The sequence below is a fragment of the Tupaia chinensis genome, unplaced genomic scaffold, assembly GCF_000334495.1.
Source record: "Tupaia chinensis unplaced genomic scaffold, TupChi_1.0 Scaffold000049_1, whole genome shotgun sequence".
Classification (NCBI taxonomy): Eukaryota; Metazoa; Chordata; class Mammalia; order Scandentia; family Tupaiidae; genus Tupaia; species Tupaia belangeri.
Window position 1 is genome coordinate 129,980 of NW_006159507.1, and position 20,403 is coordinate 150,382.

At 49.7% G+C, this 20,403-nt stretch overlaps 1 protein-coding gene across 1 annotated transcript in view; it reads left to right on the forward strand.

The window, feature by feature from the left end:
• Positions 1-2,585: 2,585 nt before the first annotated feature.
• The window catches only part of ATP9A (ATPase phospholipid transporting 9A), a gene marked incomplete in the record, with an annotated part of 136,893 nt that continues 119,075 nt past the window's right edge, over positions 2,586-20,403 (forward strand). Inside the window, 1 exon segment of the mRNA XM_027775056.1 lies at positions 2,586-2,606. Within this exon segment, the coding sequence (XP_027630857.1) occupies positions 2,587-2,606 (20 nt within the window).

Below are 20,403 nucleotides of genomic sequence, written 5' to 3' on the forward strand. Positions count from 1 at the left end.
GAGACAGAGAGATAGAAAGCGAGAAATCACACCCCCAGGGGGGATGGCCCCGCTGCAATCCCTTCTCCTCCATTCTTCTCTCGGGATCTTGGGCACGCACGCACACGCGCCTGGCGTGAGTCTAAGCCACTGGATCCGGGACGCGAACCGTGGTCGACTACATGGAAGTCCAGCCACATAGCCATGACGCTAACTGCTGGTCCCCGTGCATTCAATGTTAATGCCAACAGTGTGTGTGGCGTATTATTAGGGGGACTTACTTATTTTAAGGTTTTTGCCAGAAGGCACATGTGCTTACCTGAGAGACAGAGAGAGACAGTGAGAGGGAAAGTGAGAAATCCCCCCCAAGGGAGATGGCCATACTGAAATCCTTTCTCCTTCATTCTCCTCTTAGGATCTTGGGCATGTATGCACATGTGCCCAGTGTTAGTTTCAAGCCACCAGATCCAGGACTTGAACTACGGTCAACCATATGGAAGGTCAGCGTCTTAACCACTATGCCACCTGCTGGCTCCAGTAAGGGGTCTTTAAACAGAAACACACCTAAATCAAGGATCTGTATTGATTAATGGATAAAAACCCTTGTAACCAGAGACTTGAAGGAGCCTATCCTGTAAATCCCCCAGGAGCATCGAGTCAGTATTCTGTAATTTAGTGCTCGCAGTGACTCTACAGAACACCTTTAGAGACCTTTATAGAACTCCTGTGGAAAATAACTCTTTAGAGTTGGAAAACACGATGTCCATCATGTCAAAGAGAAAGGGCATTTTAATTTCCTTATCAGTGAAACAAGAATGAAAAATAAGGATTAAAAAAAGCCAGCATCAAAGGGCCATTGTGCAGTGCCATGAGAAAACACCAGCCCAGAGCCCAAATGCTGCAGATCCTAAGTCTGTCTGTTTTTCTCCCCCATCAGGTAGCGAGTCTCCCAAGCAGTCCGCTGTAGTTCTGTGTTCTCGAGCAAGATGTGAGCAGGAGCCTGGTGGTGCCTCTGATGCGCCTCCCAGGTGGGCGCTCCCTGTCTGGACCTCACCCCCTCCACGGGATGCGCATTTTTGTGCAGGAGCCTGTTCTCGAGGACCACAGCATGTCCCGTCTGAATTAGCTTTCCTGTTGCTGCAACCAATTACGGCAGATTTACTGGCTTAGAGCCACATAGTCCAGCCCGGTGGTGTGGTTCACAGCGTGCTGGACCACAGTGCTGGAGGCCACATGGCTGACTGTGAGTTTGGATCCCTGGCCCAGCCGACCTGAAACACGCCGGGTGCATATGTGAGATCAGAGCATGACCAGAGCCCTTGAGGCTGTTTTTTTCCCTCTCACTCTCTCAGGCTTGCGTGCACACAGGTTCTCTGGCATCAATTAAAAATAGAAGATTCTGGAGGTCAGAAGTCCAACGTGGGTTTCATGGGGCTAAAGTCAAGGCATCGGTGGGAATGCGTGCCCCTGGAGGCTCCCTGGGCGAATACAGGGCCTTGCCTTTCCCAGCCATAGTGGCCCCATCTTTGCAGCATTCCCCTCTCGTACTCCGAGCCTCACTCTCCTGCATCCATCCTTCACCTTTAAGGACCTCGTGCTTACACTGGGTCCACGAGGATAACCTAGGGTGAGCTCCCCAGCTTGAGAGAGTTCATCATCTCACCTCTGAAGGTCCCTGTGCCATGTACTATACCAACCTCACAGGTGGCGAGACTGTGAGCGTCTTTGGGGACTGTTTTTATGTCCACCACACTATACGTGCTTTATGGTGTGAGAGCTGCAACAAGAAGGCACTTTCTATGCTGGGTTGGGATGGTATCAGGTGTGCACCGTACAGCGCCGTGTGTGTGTGTGTGTGTGTGTGTGTGTGTGTGTGTGTGTATGTATAAAATCCATTCTGTGCTGGGTGGGGGTGGTGTCAGGTGTGCACCATACAGGGCCTTGTGTGTATTAATATCCATTCTGTGCTGGGTGGGATTGGTGTCAGGTGTGCACCATACAGGGCTGTGTGTATTAACATCCTTTCTGTGCCGGGCGGGGGTGGTATCAGGTGTGCACCATACAGGGCCTTGTGTGTATTAACATCCTTTCTGTGCCGGGCGGGGGTGGTATCAGGTGTGCACCATACAGGGCTGTGTGTGTATTAACAGCCTTTCTCTCCTGGGCGGGGGTGGTGTCAGGTGTGCACCATACAGGGCTGTGTGTGTATTAACAGCCTTTCTGTGCTGGGTGGGGATGGATGAGTACACAGCATGTAGGGCTGGGTGTGTGTGAAAATCCATTCTGTGCTGGGTGGAGGTGGAATGAGGTCCCAGCATGGAGCGGAGTATTGGGGGCAGGGGATTGTGCTGAGGGTGAGATCCAGAGACCCTCTGCAGACCCTGCCCCGTGGGACTGAATGGAGGACTCTGTAAACAGCTCTGGGCTCCCCTGGGATGAGAACAGTAGGCGCAACCCTGGCAGCGGCCCATCCGGAAGTGCTCTCTGCGTCCTCTGCCAGCTACCCAGCTGCACTCGTGCCATCCGCTTCCAGTTACCGAGTCCCTGCCCTGCCCTGCACTGGGCTAAAGCAGACCAGGCGCTCCCTGGCCACGTGGAGAGCAGGGGATGTGTCATGAGAAACCCAGGTAGGACGCTGCAGGCCGGGTGTGGGTACAGGAGCCGCTTCCTCCTCCTCGATGCTCTGCAGCCAGGGGGAGGGGGCGGGCTGTGTTCTAGTCCCCAAGGAGATGGGCAGCCCTTTGACCTTGACTTACCCACCCTGCAATAAATTGGGAGGAGGAGGAGAGGTCTTGAACCATCCATTTTTGGACTGTTTGCCATTATTTCTCAGAAGGTTCTTTGAGATGAAAGGCAGCCATGGGGGCTGGCTGTATTTATGCCTGCCTTTGGGAGTGGTCGCAAAGTGCCTTCAGCTTCACACATGAAAGTGGACTTTGGTTCAATTTGGAAAGAAAAAGTCTGGTGGTAATATTTTGTGGATGACTTTTACCTACACAGTTACAGTATTGCTTATTTTAACTATTGCCTCTTTAATTTGTGTGAATTTGAAAAATTAATAAAAGCATTCAGGGTCTGGCAGGTGGCGTGGTGGTTAAGGTGCTGGACTCCCACATGGCCAACCAAGGTTCGAGTTCCAGACCTGGCAGCTTGCTTTTCTACTTTCCTTTTCTCTCTCTCTGTCTTTTTCTGGTCAAATTAAACAAATAATGATGATAATAAATGAAATAAAGTAATACTTTTTACAAAATTTAAAAAAAAAGTATTCAAAGATTTGGCCAATGGGAATCTTCGCTAAAGATAGCTCTGGGCGGCTCAAAGCCAGACCTTTAAAGGTTAGCAACTATGTATGTCCTCTGGTTTATGCCAAGTGATACTTGTTTTGTGGAGAAGTTTCCTTGGAATATGTTTAAGTGAAGGGGGCCAGCAGGTGGCTTGGTATTTAAGGGTGCTGGACTCCCACATGGCCCACTGTGGTTTAAGTCCTGGACCTGGGGGCTTGCTTTCTCTCTCTCTCTCTGGAAATATTGAAATAATAATAAATAAAGTTAAATAAAATAATTATTAAAAATAATATGTTAAAAAAAGTGAATCAATTTAAAGAAAAATATGAAGTCAGTAACAGTTTGTGAGGTGCGTAGATGCCCCAAGTCTTGCCTGCCGAACGGAAGCAGTGGTGTATGCTAAAATGATGCTGTTGGTTTGAAATAATATTACTGCTACCAGGGGAAGGAGATAAGATGATCTTGTGCTCATACAGGAACAACACTCTAATTTTCTTACCAACTTGGATAGCATTTTTGTATCATTTGTGAACAGCAGTGTGCCAGGTGGATTGGGGAGTCTTTTCTTTTAATTGCCAGAAGGTATATACACTTGCCAGGGTGAGAGGAAGCGTCCTCCTTCCCATTTGGAGTGTAGACATAGCGTCCTCCTTCCCATTTGGACTGTAGACATACCGCAATCCTTTTTCTTCATTTTTTTTTTCCCAAAGAGAGGTTTTTGCTATAGGGCTTGTATTCTTGCCAGAAAGACAGAGAGAGAGAGGCAGAAAGCAAGAAATCGACCCCCAGGGAGGATGGCCACACCGCAATCCCTTCTCCTCCATTCTCCTCTCAGGATCTTGGGCATGTACGCACACGTGCCTGGCGTGAGTTTAAGCTGCCTGATCCGGGACTTGAACCGTGGGCAACTACATGGGAGTCCAGTGACATAACCATTATGCCATCTGCTGGTCCCTCCTCCATTTCTTTAACCTGTCATGGTTTTGGGCATGCATACTCATGCATGTAGTATGGTTTCCTTTAAAAAAAAAAAGAATTATTTATTTAATTGTATTTATTGTTGTTATTTAAAAATTTGCTATAGGGCATGTGCATTCATCAGAGAGAGAAAGTGAGAAAGCAAGCCACCAGGTCTAGGACTTGAACCACAGTTGATCATGTGGGAGTCTAGCGCATTAACCACCACACCACCTACTGGCCTCCATCTGGCATGTTTTTCAAGCTGTTAGGGCCAGAATTCAAACTCTGCCACCAGAATTCAAACTATCCCAATGCATAGTGCTTAACCACTGTGCTACTGGGATGCCCCTGGGCCCCCTTTTTAATGAGGTTCATTTTCTCCCATGAGAGACAGACTGATGGCCCCCTCCACATGTCCTCACACTGCAATCAACCCCAGCCTCAGTCAGCCTGCATTGCAGACATGCGTGTGCCCTGTGGGCTGAAGGTGGGGTCCAGTGTGAAGCCAGAACCTTCCCCTGTGGGTGCACCTTGCAACACACCGTGTTACCAGCAGACCACTGTGGCTGGCCCCTGATCGGGAGTCTTGTCTTGTCTTTCCTTCTCTTCCCTTTCTTTTCCTTTTCTTTTCAGTTTTGGTATAGGGCACATGCACTTTCCAGAGAGAGAGAGAGAGACAAAGAGAGAGAGAGAAGGATGGTGAGAAATCACTCCCCAGGGGAGATGGCCATGCTGCAGTCCCTCCTCCTCCATCGTCCTCTCAGATTTTGGGCACACATGCACACGTGCCTGGTGTGACTCTCAAGCTGCCAGGTCCAGGACTCGAACTGTGTGGCTGACCATGTGGGATCCAGCACCTTGCCCTCCGTGCCACCTGCTGGCCCTCAGATAGGTGAATCCTAAAGTTCTCTTAGTTTGTCTAGACAAGATAAGCATTTAAGGGGACGGTGGAGGAAAAAAGGCACCCAGTGCAAGTTGGGAGGGCAGGCAAAGCACTCTTCTCCACCTCGGTTACGTCTCCGTGCCACGTGTCAGGTGCCAGGAAAGATGGCAGCCCTGTGGTGGGAACAGAGCCCTGTTGCTAGCACAGGCCTGGCAGTTCGTGCTGACGAGAGGTGAAGTCATGCTTGGTCAGGTTTGTCCTCAGGGGCCCTCAGCCTCGGCACCATGACTGTTCTGGGGATTGAACATCCTCTGGGGGCCGTGTGCACTGTGGGGTGTTGGGAGCACCCTGGTCTCCACATGCTAGATGTCCCCCTTGGTACCGTGACAACCAGAAATGTCTCCAGCATTGCCAAGTGTCCCATGGGGACATAGTCGCCCTGGTTAAGAGCCCCTGGACTAATGAAATGGTCACTATGAGTGGCCTTATTCCTCCTGTCCTTTCTCGGTGTCTCGGCCTGTTTAAAACAACAACGAACCCAAAAACCAAAAACCCTGTTGGGCTAGAAATTCTCTGGACGCTTGTTGCTGACTCTGGGGCTGGCTCTCTGGCACAGTCAGGAGGAAGGAAGCCTTGCGCTGTCAGAGGAGTGTTGGGAAGTGTCGGGGTGGAATTGTATCCCCTCCCTGAAATTCCTATGTCCAAGCCAGAACCCGCAGCATCTCTGAATGTGGCTGTATTTGGAGACAGGGCCTTTCAAAAGATGACTTATTTAAAAGGAGGCTGTTAGGGTGGGCCCACATCTGGTCTGCGCCCCTCTGAGAAGAGGCCGTGAGGACTCACAGTGATTTTTGTTGGGGGAAAAGGAGATGGGAGTTTACGAGGCCTCAGTGATCCGTGGATAAGCATGTGTGCGTTCTATTGATCCTGGTGGAGTCTTATGAGCAGAAAGAAGGTGACAGAAAACTCTAGAAACTTCAAATTGTCCCTCTAAGTTCTTCAGGAACAGTATCTTTCAGAGTGACATATTGATCCTTATTTATTTATTTTTAAAGATTTATTTATTTAATTCCATTTGTTGTTGTTATTTTTCAATTCGACCAGAGAGAGAAAGAAAGGGAAAATGAAAAAGCAAGCCACCAGGTCCAGGACTTGAACCACAGTTGGCCATGTGGGAATCCGGTGGCCTTAACTACCATGCCACCTGCCGGCCCTACTTTTTAAAATTATTTTAAGGGAGACTTTTATTATAGGGCGTGCATGTTTGCTGGAGAGACAAGGAGACAGAGAGACAAAGTGAGAAGTCACCTACTAGGGGAGATGGCCATATCACTGTCCCTTCTCCTCCATCCTCCTCTTGGGGTTTTGGGTATGCACACACACCCGGTGTGAGTTTTAAGCTGCCAGGTCCAGGACTCGAATCATGGTCGCTACTTGGGAGTCCAGCGATGTAACTATTATACCATCACTGCTCCCTTTGGGTCGTTATCTTTACCGCCACCTCTCTCTGTATGGGCCATGTTCATGGGGCAGGGTGGTGTGGCAGTCACGTGATGGCTGCGAGGCTGACCACGGGGAAGGTTCCCCGTTTGTGTCTGTGACCCTCCCTGACGATGCGGGCACATATGTGTCCATGATCCTGTCTGGGTCAGGCTGGGGTAGATAGGGGTGTCAAGACCCTGTTGGGGTGTGGTCTCCCTCTTTATCTCTCTCTCATGGAGGAAACAAATAAATAAATGAAACTTTATAAAAGGACATGATGAGTCAATAGATGGTGTGGAGCTTGGGGCAGCTGGATCCCACACGGTCTATTCTGCTGTTTGAGTCCTGGACTCGGTGGCTTAAAAATGAAGCCCGGGGCGTGTGTGTGCATGCCACAACCCTGAGAGGACAATGGAGGAGAAGGGGTTCCGCATGGCCATATATATAGAGATTAGCCAAGTCATAGTAACCCTGAACATAAACTGGCAAAACTGTCATAGCAGGGTAGCTTTTCCTTCTCTGGATCTCAGGTGCCAGGACTTGACCAAGCACTCTCTCTTTCAGTTACTTCGTCATTGCCTGAGCGCATGTGCAATTGCTAGAGAGAGGGAGAGAGAGAAGAGAGTAACGCTCCCATCCTGGTCACACCGCAACCCCTTCCTCACCATTTTTCCATCCTCTTGGGTTTTTTTTTTTAATCTTTTTTTTTTTGGAGAGGTTTTTGCTATAGGGCATGTGCGCTCGCCAGAAAGACAGAGAGACAGAAAGCGAGAAATCACCTCCCGGGGGCATGGCCATGCCACAATCCTTTCTCTTCCATTCTTCTCTCGGGATCCTGGGCATGCATGCACATGCGCCCAGCATGAGTTTAAGCCACCGGGTCTGGGACTTGAACTGTGGTCGACTACATGGGAGACCAGCGACATAGCCATTACGCTAACTGCTGGTCCCCATCCTCCTGAAATTTTGAGCACCCACATGACCTGTGTGTTATTCAGGTTATGAGGGCCGGGACTGGAACCACTCGGCCCTGCAAGAGCTGTCTCTGTTAACCACTAGGCCACAGGGCTAGCCCTTTAATTTTTAAAAAAAGTTTATTTTTTCTTCCATAAGTGTGTGTGTGTGTGTGTGCGTGCGTGTGCGCGCGTGTGAAAAGAGACAGACAGAAAGCCAGCACTTCCCTAAGGGCCTTATACTTTGATCCAGCCCCAGTGCCAGCCAGCCCTGGATAATGGGCACACACACGCCTGGTGTACTCGGGAGATCTCTAGATAAAAACCTGCCCACTAAGTCAGCCCTGCAGAGCGTCGCGTCTTACCACCGTGCCATTAGCCCCCAAGCCCTTTCTTCTTGGGTAGTTTACTTATGAAGGAAGCAGCAAAAGTGTGTCAACTTTATTTTCCTTTAAGTGAAAATGAGTGCATTGGGTCAGTGGTGTGTGTGTGTGTGTGTGTGTGTGTGTGTGTATGTCGTGGTCTAAGGTGCTGGATCCCACATGGCAAATTGCAGGATCGAGTCCTAGACCTGGTGGCTTGAAAAATATGCTGGGCATAAGTATTTGTGCCCGAAATCCAGAAAGGAGAATGGAGGAGGAGGGATTATGGTGTGGCCATTCACCCTGGGGGGTGCTTTCTCACCCCACCCCACCCCGCACTGATGCCCCTATAGCAAAAACAAGATAAGAATTCATTATTAAGAAAATTTAGGGGACCAGCAGTGTGGCATAGTGGATAAGATGCTGGGCACTTCCACATGGCCAACCATGGTTTGAGTCCTGGACCTGATAGCTTCCTTTCTTACTCTCTCTCTCTGGTCAAATTAAAATGAATAAATAAAATTAAATAAATCATTTTTTAGAAAAAGGGGCTGGCAGGTGGTGTAGTGGTTAAGGATACTGGGCTCCCATGTGGCTGACTGTGGTTCAAGTCCTGGACCTGGCAGTTTGCTTTTTCACTTTCTCTCTTTCTCTCTCTCATTCTGTTCCTCTCTGGTCAAATTTAGATAAATAAATATATAGATAAATAAAGTTAAATAAAAAAAAAATTTTGAGAAGAAAACTGATAAAAGAAGTAACTTCCTTCAAAGGCAGCCACAGTGAACACAAAGTTTGGGCAGGTGTTTTCTTCTGTCCTGTGTCTGCGTAGTTTGATGAGACAAAACCATGTGAACTGTGTGCTTTTACGTTCCACTGGTTGCCTTAGCATTTTTTTTTTTTAGCTCTAGGGCACCCAAGCTTGCCAGAGAGAGAAAGTGAGATGTCATCCCCCAACCCCCTGCAGGGGCGGGGGAGGGGCGACGGCACAGGTGCCTGGCATATTTTCCAGGCCACCGGGTCCGGGACTCGAACGCTGCAATATGCCATGTGGGATCCAGCCACTTTAACCACTGCACCAGCCGGCTGGCTCTCCCCTTAGCATTTCAATGTAAGGCTTTTTTTGCATCATGTCAGACTGTGCAAATGTTGAAGTGGTAACATAGTATTTCTTGGAGGCTACATCCCTCTCTAGTTTTCTTAACCTGTCCCCACTGTTTCTACAAGTTGATTCCTGTCTTATTTTCACTTTCTTCAAAAGCAAACAAAGGGCGGGAACCAGCAGTTAGCGTAATGGCTATGTCGCTGGACTCCCACGTAGTCGACCGCGGTTCGTGTTCTGGACCCGGTGGCTTAAAACTCACACCAGGCGCGTGTGCGTGCGTGCCCAAGATCCCGAGAGGAGAATGGAGGAGAAGGGATTGCGGCGTGACCATCCCCCCTGGGGGGTGATTTCTCGATTTCTGTCTCTATCTGTCTGGCGAGCGCACACGCCCTACAGTGAAAATCTCTCAAAAAAAAAAAAAAAGCAAACAAAGGGCGAGTTGAGGGAAGTACTTTACCCCACGAAGCCGTCACACACACGCGTGTGAACGCAACCACACATGCCAGAAGGTAGTCGCTCATCCGGATCTGGATAAGCCCAGTCAATTAAGTGACAAAAAGCAGTTTTGTATATGATATCACGGAAGACTGTGCTTAAGAATCTGAGCCTTGGGTGGAGGCTGGCAAGTGGCATGTGCTTAAGGGCACTGGACTCCCACATGGCCAACCATGGTTCTAGTCCTGGACCTGGCAGCTTGCTTTCTCACTTTCCCGCTCTTGCTCTTGCGCTCTCGCTCTGTCCCTCTTGGTCAAATTTAAATAAATAAAGTTAAAAAAAAAAAGAATTATTTAGGGGACCAGCAGGTGGCATGGTGCTTAAGGCACTGGACACTCCCACATGGCTGACCACGGTTTGAGTCCTGGACTTGGTGGCTTGCTTTCTTGCTTTCCCCCTCTCTCTCTCTCTAGCCAAATTAAAATAAATTAATGAATAAATAAAATTAAAATTAATAACTTTAAAAAAAAAAGAATTATTAAAAATGTTAGTCGTGGTGGCGTGGTGCTTAAGGTGCTGAACTCCCACGTGGCTGACTATGGTTTGAGTCCTGGACCTGACAGCTTGCTTTCTCATTGTCCCTCCCTCTCTTTGTTTCTCTCTGGTGAGCTCACATGCCCTATAGCAAATTAAAAAATAATAATAATAAATAATTCTTTTTTTTTTTAACGGAATTTTAGGTTTGGGCCAGCAGGTGGTTTGTTAAGGTTCTGGATTCCGTAGGGCCCACCGTGTGGTTTGAAACCATCCTGGACCTGGCAGCTTCAAAATTATGCTGGCCATGTGTGCATGTGTCCCCAAAATCCCAAGAGGAGACTGGAGAAGAGATTGCAGCATGGCCATCCTCTTAGGGGTGATTTCTCACTTTCTCCCCACCCCCCTCCTCCTCTCAGGGAGTGCATAGCGCCCTACTACTGGGGGAAAAAGAAAAAAAGAATCTTAGCTTTGACTTGGATATTTCAGAGGATTACCAGCTGTTTGAAGGGTATTCCGGATCTCAAAGCTGTGCACATTCTCAAAACATTAATGGATATTTACAGCAGGAAGGCTGGAAGGCTGAAAATAACTGCCGCTGCTTCATCCATTCACTCCCTAAATACTCACCAAGCACTCACACCGGCTCTAGCAGCTTTCCTGTGGGATAGAGGGAAGGCACAAGGTAAACATTCCCACTGGCGTGGCACTTCCACACCAACGACACGCAGCGGGTCCTGGCAGGAATCTCACCTCTGCTGGTTTCTCAGGTATCAGTGTCACTGTCGGATGTCCTACCTTAAGCAGATTGTCTAGTGACAGCTGTGTGTAGTCCAGTACTAGGTGCGGTGCGATTATTCCCTTTTCCTGGCTCAGAGGGGTTCGGTAACTCACCCCGGGTCACACAGCGCAGAGGCCACTGCCTTCTTGTCTCCGGGAGTCAGCCTGTCTCTTCTTCCTGGAGTCTCCCAGACGCCTTGCTGAAGGCGAAGGCGTCATTTCCCACGGGGTGACGTACTCGTTTGTTTCCTGCTCCAGAACATAGGCTTCATGAGAGCAGTGCCCTTACTCGTCTTGTGACACGAGTCCCCGTGCTTGGCACAAACGCTGACACATAGTAGGTTCTCAATCCGTATTCCTGATCGATGGAATGAGAGAGTGAGTGGAGAACAGCTCCAGCCAGGTCTCCTTGCCTGCAGTGGCCTTCACCTTACCCCGGGACACTCGGAACCCCGATGGGCTGTGCCTCCCTGATGCATCAGGGTGCACGTGGTGGCAGGGCCAGTGGGCTTCATGAAGGCTTTGAGGACCAGAGCCAGAGGAGGAAAGCCACAGAACTCCCTTCTGCACAGAGGAGAATGAGGATCCAGACCCTTTCTTCCTTTTGCCTGGCCTCTCCTCCGTCCCCTCCCCTTCCTTCTCCACACAGCCTTTCATTTCAGAGTGAGCCACCAAGGCAGCCCCTGCCCTGGTCAGACGCCTGGGCTGCATCTCGTGTTGGTCCCGTATCTGCCTCTCAGCTGAGGATGCTCTTCGGACAGTCCCAGCAGCTTCCTTGGAGCAGCTGTGTCACCAGGGGCTGAGTCTTCAGCAGACGAAGGCAGCACTGAGTAGCTGTAGCTGTTGTGTGGCAAGGGATGGAAGAGGACTTGTAGGACCAGGGCCGCCCTGGAGAGGCCCCAGACTGGGAACCTCAGAGCCCTGCCCGAGAGCCCTCCCCAGCTCTGGGGTTGCACATAGGACTTTTAAACACTGGCATTTTATTTTTCCCATTACAAAAGTACTACTTTCTGTTAAAGGAGAGTTAAAGATGCAGTAGCCAGGATTATTTAAAGCTCTGGGGCTGGCAGGTGGCATGGTATTTTAGGAGCTGGACTCCCACATGGCCGACTGTGATTTGGGTCCCAGACCTGGTGGCTTGCTTTCTCACTTTCCCTCTCTCTCTTTCTCTCTGTCTCTTTCTTTCTGGTTAAGTAAAATAATAATGATAATAAAATTATTCTTTTAAAGAAAAGAATGATTTAAAACTCTACCTTCCAAAGCCTGGTCTACATTTAGGTCTCTTTCCTTCCAATCTACATCTTTAGCAAATGCCAGTTAAGTGGCATTGTTTCAGGTTATCTGGGCGCTTGTCACCTATGACCGTCTGGAGAGGGGATCTCGTTACACAGACTTTGCCCACATGTTAGAGCGTTTTCCTAGGCTGGGCTCCCACGTCATGGGCCCGTGGAGTGCATTCGTTCCTCCCAGGTGTTTGAGGGCTCTGAGAGTGCTCTACGTGGCTTTCTGGGAGGGCTCTGCTGTCACACTGCTGCACCTGAAATTTTATACAATTTCTGCTTTGCCGACGTCCAGGATGGGCTGAACTCCTGGCATGTCAGGTATTGGTTTAAGATATGTGTGGGAGGCTACAAGCATCCCATAAATACTTGTTGAATGAATAAAAGAAAGTCTTCTCACACTTTCTTGTGACAGGGCCAATGCAGTCACATCAGGCTCCCCGCAGAGGTGTGCTTCGTGGCGTGAGCTGAGCCCAGGGTTCACTCCCCTGCAGCAGGGACTCTGGGAAGCTGCGAGTGTGCTAGTGCACTCGTACACGTGCTCTCATGGGACTAGGCCCTTAGCACCTCATTCCGTTTCTAGAGGTAAACGCCTTCTCAGGAACAGGTATTGTAACTTACGGTATTTCACAAGTGGCCTTGCAGACATTTCCCATGGCCTTCTGGGGCTGTCCCCGTGCTGAGGCACACCCAGGTGGAGTGATCAGTGGTGTGGCTGCTGCTCAGGTCAGTCTCCATGGGAACGGACACAAACAAAAGGGCTCCTGGTGGAGGTGTGACCCCAGGCAAGCCCGGCTGCAGAAATCTGGTTTGTTTGTTTTGTTTTTTTTTGAGAGGTTTTTGCTGTAGGGATCATGTACTCACCAGAAAGACAGAGAGAGATAGAAAGCAAGAAGCAAGAAATCACCCCCTGGGGGGGCTGGCCATGCCATAGTCCCTTCTCTTCCATTCTCCTCTCGGGATCTTGGGAACGCACACACATGCACACACACCCGGCGTGAGTTTAAGCCACTGGTTCGGGACTCGAACCCCAGTCAATTACATGGGAGGGAGTCCAGTGACGGGAGGGAGTCCAGTGCCGTAGCCATTACGCCACCTGCTGGTCCTAGGCTGCAGAAGTCTTGAGAGGAGAAGCGTGTGGGGTCAAGCAAGACTGCCTTGGCTCAGTGGGGGCTCTGCCTACCTCCCAGTAGCAGCCCTCAGGCAGGCGAGGTCCCTCTCTGACAGATGAGGTAACAGCGCTCCACAGCTGTGTGCTGCATGAGTTCCTGTGTGTGGGGTTCTTACAGCCCAGATGTGTGGCCCTCGGACAGTACCATGGCAGTGTCAGCCCGGAAGCAGGTTGGAGGGATAGGCCAAGTGGGCCGGGGCAGGGCTCCTCCTGAGTCCCTGCCATTGGGTCATCTAGACAATTCAGAGGGTGTTCTCAGGCACCACGTGGGGCGACATGCCATGCTCTGGCTCCGTGGCCAGCCTGCCTGAGTCATAGCTGGCTCTACTCATTACTGGTTGTGGGAGTCTCTGAGGCGCAGTTTTCCCTGTAAGACAGGGCAGTAAAGACCTCACCGTCAGGCCTGTCGGGAAGGTTAGGGACATGGCCCTTACAGAGGGCTTCCCCGGAGTGCCTACAACACATGAGTGCGGGACGAGTGTCTCGCTCGTTGTTTTAGGGTCTGAGGAATTGCCTTCCCCTGCACCCTCTTCCCTGCTCTAGCGTGTGTAGGCCGGTGCTGTGCCTAGATCTATTTTAGAATTGATGAGCAAATGGCCTAGATACGGTAGAGGTGCATGAGGTGGGGGTGGTGCTGGGGCCTGGGCGTGTGGAAGGCCCCGGGGTAGCCAGTCATCGGCCCATGCGCACTGACGGGCACCTTCTGTGGACCAGGCCTGGGCTGCCAGCCGGATGGTGTCTGGCCTCAGGGAACTCGGGGCCCAGATCTGAGGCTGCAGACTGTTGTTCGGGCAGCAGGTGGAGCTGCTTGTTTTTCATCTAAAAAAAAAAAAAGTCTGTGGCTGGCTGTGTGGCCTAGTGAGTAGAGAGGGAGCTAGATCCACATGGCCAGGCCATGGGGCTCAACTTCTGGCCCTGATGCCTTGAAAATCACACTGGGCACATCTCCATGTGGCCCCCAAATCCTGACAAGATGGAGAAATGGAGGAGGAGGGATAGTGGTGTGACCCATGCCCCATCTCCCTCCCCCACCCCACTGTGACAAGTGCACACGAGCCCTTTGGCAGTTAAAAAATAAGTTTAGGGGACCAGCAGGTGGCATGGTGTTAAGGTGCTGGACTCTCCCACATGGCAGACCATGGTTCAGGTCCTGGACCTGGTAGCTTGCTTTCTCACTTTCCCTCTCCCTCTCTTTGTGTGTGTGTCTCCCTCTCTGATCAAATTTAAAAAATTAAATGAATGAACAAATAAAATTAAATAAATAATTATTTAAAACAGAGTCAAGTTTAATCAGTCACAGAATCCCACACTGCACTGTTTAAAGAGTCCAGTTAGCCCCTTCTCACCCCTGTAGTCAGCTACCCCATCCCCCTTCCAGATCATCCACTCTTACCAATGTCTCCTGTTTTAGAGAATTTTAAGCATTTACCAAAAACAAAAACAAGGCAAAACAAAAAATTAATTTCATATCTATGTAGGTATATTAGACACAAATGGGTGTTTCCTTCTCGTTTCGTTGTTAGTGCATCTTAGAGAGCACAACGTGTTTGGACATAATATTACACCCTGGGCTCGCCCCGTATCAATATATAACAGCTGTCTTCTTCTTTTTAAAGGTTTTTGTCACAGGGTATGTGTGCTTGATGGAGAGAGACAGAGAGAGGGAAAGTTGAGGTCGTGCCTCAGAGGGAGATGGCCACGCAGCATCCCTTCTCCAGACTCTTCTGGGGATTCTGGGAGTGCGTGCACATTTAACTTTCTTTATTTTAATTTGACCAGAGAGAGAGAGACAGAGATATAGAGAGACAGAGAGAGAGAGAGACAGAGGGAGGGAAAATGAGAAAGCAAGCTGCCAGGTCTGGGACTCGAACTGTGGTCAGCCATGTGGGAGTCCAGTGCCCCAACCACCATGCCACCTGCTGGCCCCACACCATAGTTTGTATAACATTCTACCACTGATGGACCTTTAAGTAATTTCTTATGGTTTGTTGTATCTCGGACATGTCTTTGTCCATGTTAGACAACATAGATTGTCCTGAAGGGGAATCACAGGGTCAACGTGAACTCAGTTGTTTTGAAGTTTATTTATTTATTTTCATGGAGAGGGAGGCGACAGACACACAAAAAAAGAATTATTTATTTAGTTTTATTTATTCATTCATTTGTTTTAATTTGACCAGAGAGAGAGAGATAGAAAGAGAGAAAGAAAGTAAGAAACCAAGCCACCAGGTCCAGGATTTGAGCCGTGGTCAGCCATGTGGGAGTGTCCAGCACCCTAACCATCATGCCACCTGCTGGTCCCCAAATACAACTTCTTCTTATTATTTTAAAGAGGTTTTGCTATAGGGCCCATGAGCTCACCAGAAAGAGACAGACAGACAGAAAGCGAGAAATCACCCCACAGGGGAGATGGCCACGCCACAATCCCCTCTCCTCCATTTTCCTTTTGAGATCTTGGGCACACATGCACATGTACCTGCTGTGAATTTAAACCACCGGGTCTGGGACTCGAACTGTGATCAACTACATGGGAACCAGTGACATAGCCATTACACTAACTGCTGGATCCCATAAATAATTCTTTAAATAAATAAATAAGCACAGGGCCTAGAGGAACAAGGGCACACCTCCAGCCCCAGCCAGAGCAGGTCCCCACACAAGCCTGCACTGCAGACCACAGAGGTAAGGCACATGCTCTACAGTGCGAATGCTCCATTTTTCCATGTTGGCAACCGATTCCATTTTTAAATAGTTTGCAAAACTAAAACCACACACTGAGATATCATTTTGTACTCAGCAAGACAATGACCAAAGTCAAAAAGCTTGGGGAGGGGCCGGCAGGTGGCGTGGTAGTCAAGGGTGGTAGACTCTCACATGGGCGACTGTGGTTTGAGCTCTGGACCTGGCGGCTTGCCTTTTCTCTCTCTTTCTCTCTCTCACTCCATCTGTCTCTGGTCAAATTTAAATGAATGAATAAATAAATAAATAAGTTAAATAAAATAATCGTTTAAAAAAAATAGCTCAGGCAGGCTCTGTGGCTCAGCCCACCCAGGAGAAGCTGACTCCTCCATGGTGCCTGTGGTTTAGACCTCTGGCCCGATCACCCTGAAACGTGCGGGGCGTGTGAATATAAACCCAAGACACAGACCCACAGTCTGACAGGAGGACTGCAGGACGGGGATCGCGGCCTGACAGGCCCTCAGAAGGTGCCGCTGCCCTTCCCTCTCACACTTGCTGTTTGGGATGGGCAGACAGGCCTTCCGGCTGCTGGGCGGGGCCTAAATCACCCCAACCTAGAGAAAGGGCTATTTGGCTTTCAAAATAACAAACGCTTGCCCAGCAGCATGGCTCAGGGCAGTGCTTGCTGGAGGCCAGATGGAAAATCGAGGTTCGAGTCCCAGGTTGACCTACAGATGCTATGGCATGTGTGTGGCCATGGCCCTGGCTGGCTGGAAAAGGCTGGGGGAGTCCAGCGACATAGCCATTATGCCATCTGCTGATTCCCTCCCTGTGTTCATTTCTGTTCATTGAATCTTCCATTTGGCTTGCTGGGCCCTGTAGGCTTGAGTCTGCCTGTCCTGGTCTGGAGAGAAGCAGACCAGGAAAGTTGAGAGGAGCCCAGAGCTCTTCTTTTTCTCTTTGTATGAAGAGCACAGAGTTGGGGTTTGAAGGATAAGAAGGAAATAGAAGGGGCTGGACTCTCAGGAGGAGGTCTGGTGTGACCGGGTCTTGCAGAGAGGCCAGGCAATTGGGAAAGTGGAACGAAGAGAAGACATGAGTGCAGGGGAAAGGGCATGTCTGCCCCGGCTGCAGGAGGGTGGGCTGGGACTCAGTCTGTAATTATTGAGCCATCGCGGGGCCGGGAGGCCAAGTGGAGGGTACATTTTTACACAAGGAGCCGTGGCCTGCTGGCAGCAGGAGACCAGGAGGGAAAGACTTAGGAGAAAGAGGGAGAGGGGACAGCTCCCACCACGCACAACTGCCCCTTCCCTCCGGAGAACTGGTGCACACAGTCCGGAGTGGGGTGTGTTGGTTTCTCAGTATTTCCCCACACTTGTGTGAACATGTTAACATCGGAATTGCAGCAGAGGATGGTAACTGACACGCCGCCTGCTTTACAGCGTTTTCTTCCACTCACACCCTTGGATCTTGCTCTGGTGTCTGTCTCTGCCTCATCTTCTTACTCGCTGCGAGTCCATGTACGGGGTCCCCACAATGGGCATTTATTGGGTAATTTCTGGGGCTTTCCTCTCTGTTGCCACTATGAGCATCCATGCATGCTTCCAGTTGCTAACTAAGACCAGAACGTGCACAGGGTACCCCCTCTGGGAAGGCTGCAGGGTGAAGGGTCCGAGCTTTGCAGTGACTTTGCCTTTTAGGGCACATGCGCTCACCGGAGAGAGAGAGGGAAAGTTTGAAATCACCACCCTCTCCTCCCCCCTGGGGAGACCCCATTGTAATCCCTTCTTCTCCATTCTCCTGTTGGGATTTTGAGTACATACGCACATGCACCTGGCATGATTTTCCCTCCAGGTCTGGGACTCGAACTACAGTTTGCCGTGTGGGAATCAAGAACCTTAACCACCACACCATCTGTTGGCCTCATGACTATGCAATCTGGCCCCATGCTCTCCTATTTTTTTTTTTTTTTAAGTAGCACTGCGGACCAGCAGTTAGTGTAATGGCTATATCACTGGACTCCCATGTAGTCCACCGCGGTTCGCGTCCTGGACCCAGTAGCTTAAAACTCACGCAGGGCGCGTGTGCGTGCGTGCCCAAGATCCCGAGAGGAGAACAGTGAAGGGATTGCTGCGTGGCCATCCCCCCTGGGGGGCGATTTCTCGCTTTCTGTGTCTCTGTCTCTGTCTGTCTGGTGAGTGCACGTGCCCTATAGCAAAAAAGAAAACCTCTCCCCCCCCCAAAAAAAAAAAAAAAGTAGCACTGGGACCAGGTGATGGTGTAATGGTTAAGTCATTGGACTCCCATGTAGCCCACCACGGTTTGTGTCCCAGACCCAGTGGCTTAAAACTCATGCCAGACAGGACTGCAGGTGGTGTGGTGGTTAAGGTGTTAGACACTCCCACATGGCTAACCACGGTTAGAGTCCCAGACCTGGTGGCTTGCTTACTCACTTTCTCTCTCTCTCTGCCTTGCTCTGGTCAAATAAATATAAAAATAAAAACAAAAATAAATAAAGAAAAACAAAAACTCATGCTAGGCATATGTGCGTGCAGACCCAAAATCCTGGGAGGAAAATAGAGGAGAAGGGAGTGCAGCGTGACCATCTCCCTTGGGGAGTGATATCTCGCTTTCTGTCTCTCTGTCTCTCTAGTGAGCTCATGTGCGCTATAACAAAATTGTCTCTCAAAAAAAAAAAAAAAAGGTAACATTTACTCTCATTTGGAAGGAAGATGCAAGTTTCCCTTCATATTTTCCCATCCATTCCTACCCTCCTTCCCAACATTCTACCCCACCCCCAGGCTTCTGTGTTTAAACAATTCCTAACATGGTAACCAGTAGGGCCAGCCCTGTGGTCCCGTGGTTAAGGGAGCCAGCTCCCATATAGTCAACCTAGGTTTGAGTCCAGCCCCAGGGACTTTAGAAGCACACCAGACACATGTGTATGTATGCCCCAAATCCTGGCAGGATGGAAAAATGGAGGAGAAGGGATTACAACCTGGTGATGGCGCAGTTGGGTGTGCTTTCTCTTTCTCCTTCTCTGTCTCTCTTGTCTCTGGTAAGCACATACCTTCTGGCAATAAAACAAATGGCAGTCACTGGATGCATGTGGCTATTTAAATCGATTAAGTTAATGGAATAAAATTGAACTTCACATTTGGAGTGCTCAGTGGCTGAGCGTAGTAGCTATTGAGAATAGGTTTTAAATGTACCCACCAGAGCCAGCGGGTAGTGTGGTAGTTAAGGAAGGTGGATCTCATGTGGCCAACTCCACCACTGTAGTCTTGGACCTGGTGACTTGAAAAACACACTGGGTGCGTATGTGTGTGCCCAGAATCCCGAGAGGAGAATGGAGAAGGGATTGTGGCATGGCCATCCTCCTTGGGGGGTAATTTCTCACTTTTTCTCTCTGTCTCTCTCACGCCCTACTGCAAAAATGTTTTGCTTTTGTGAGAGATTTTTTTTCTCCCTGAAATTGTGAGAGATTTTTGTTATAGGGTGTGTGCACTCACCGGAGAGACGGAGAAAGACAGAAAGTGAGAAGTTATACCCCTGGGGGATGACCATGCTGAAATCCCTTCTCCTCCACTCTCCTCTTAAGACTTTTGATGGACATGTACCTGGCATGAGTTTCAAGCCCCTGGGTCTAGGACTTGAATTGTGGCCAGCCACGTGGGAGTCCAGTGCCTTAACCACTATACCGCTTGCCGGCCCTGGTACAGTGTAGAATGTCTACACCACTGAAGAAATGTATCGGATGGTGCTGCCGTGGGGTCGAGTTCTCTGCCTTGGTTCAGCTGGCATTCGAGGCAGGATCATCCTCTTTGGGGGGCTGTGCTGGGCATTGCGGGATGCTTAGCAACCTCTCTGGGCTCCAGCAGGTGTAGCACCCTTCCTGCAGGTGTGGCAAGTAAACGCATCTCTGGACATTTCTAACGTCCCTGGGAGGAAAAGTCACCTCTCTCCTCTCAGTGAGAACCAGTGCTGTGAACTGTGGTCTCCATATTGCTTTTGCTTTTTCCTTGTATTCTTCCTACATCTGCACAGTCTCAATGCCAGGACTAGACTCTGGTTTCCTGAAAGGTTAGTGTGTCCTGCAGGCAGTCCAGCAAATATTTACCCAGTGCTTGTCGATAGCAGGGGCGCTCGGAACGGAGCTGACCATGCCGGTCCTGCCGGTCCTGCCTGGGCGGCCAGCTCCTTGTTACGTCATTAGGTACCTGCTTTAGAAACGTCTTTCCCTTGGTCGTTCCTTCGTGATCTCCGCCTTCCTTTGCATTTCGGCCAATTGCAGACCAGGCACATCGGTTAGGAGACTGCTTACTGTGAAACCTTTGCTTTAGAGTCAAGTCATAAGAAAATTCCTCCTGGTAGGACACAGAAACGGTTTATTACCTGTTGATGATGACGTGCATAGTATTCTCAACTGGACTGGTCTGAGGTGTATTTCATGTTGGGTAAATTCTTTTTACAAGCCAAATGATGTATGGCAATCGAATGTTAAAAATAAAATAAAATT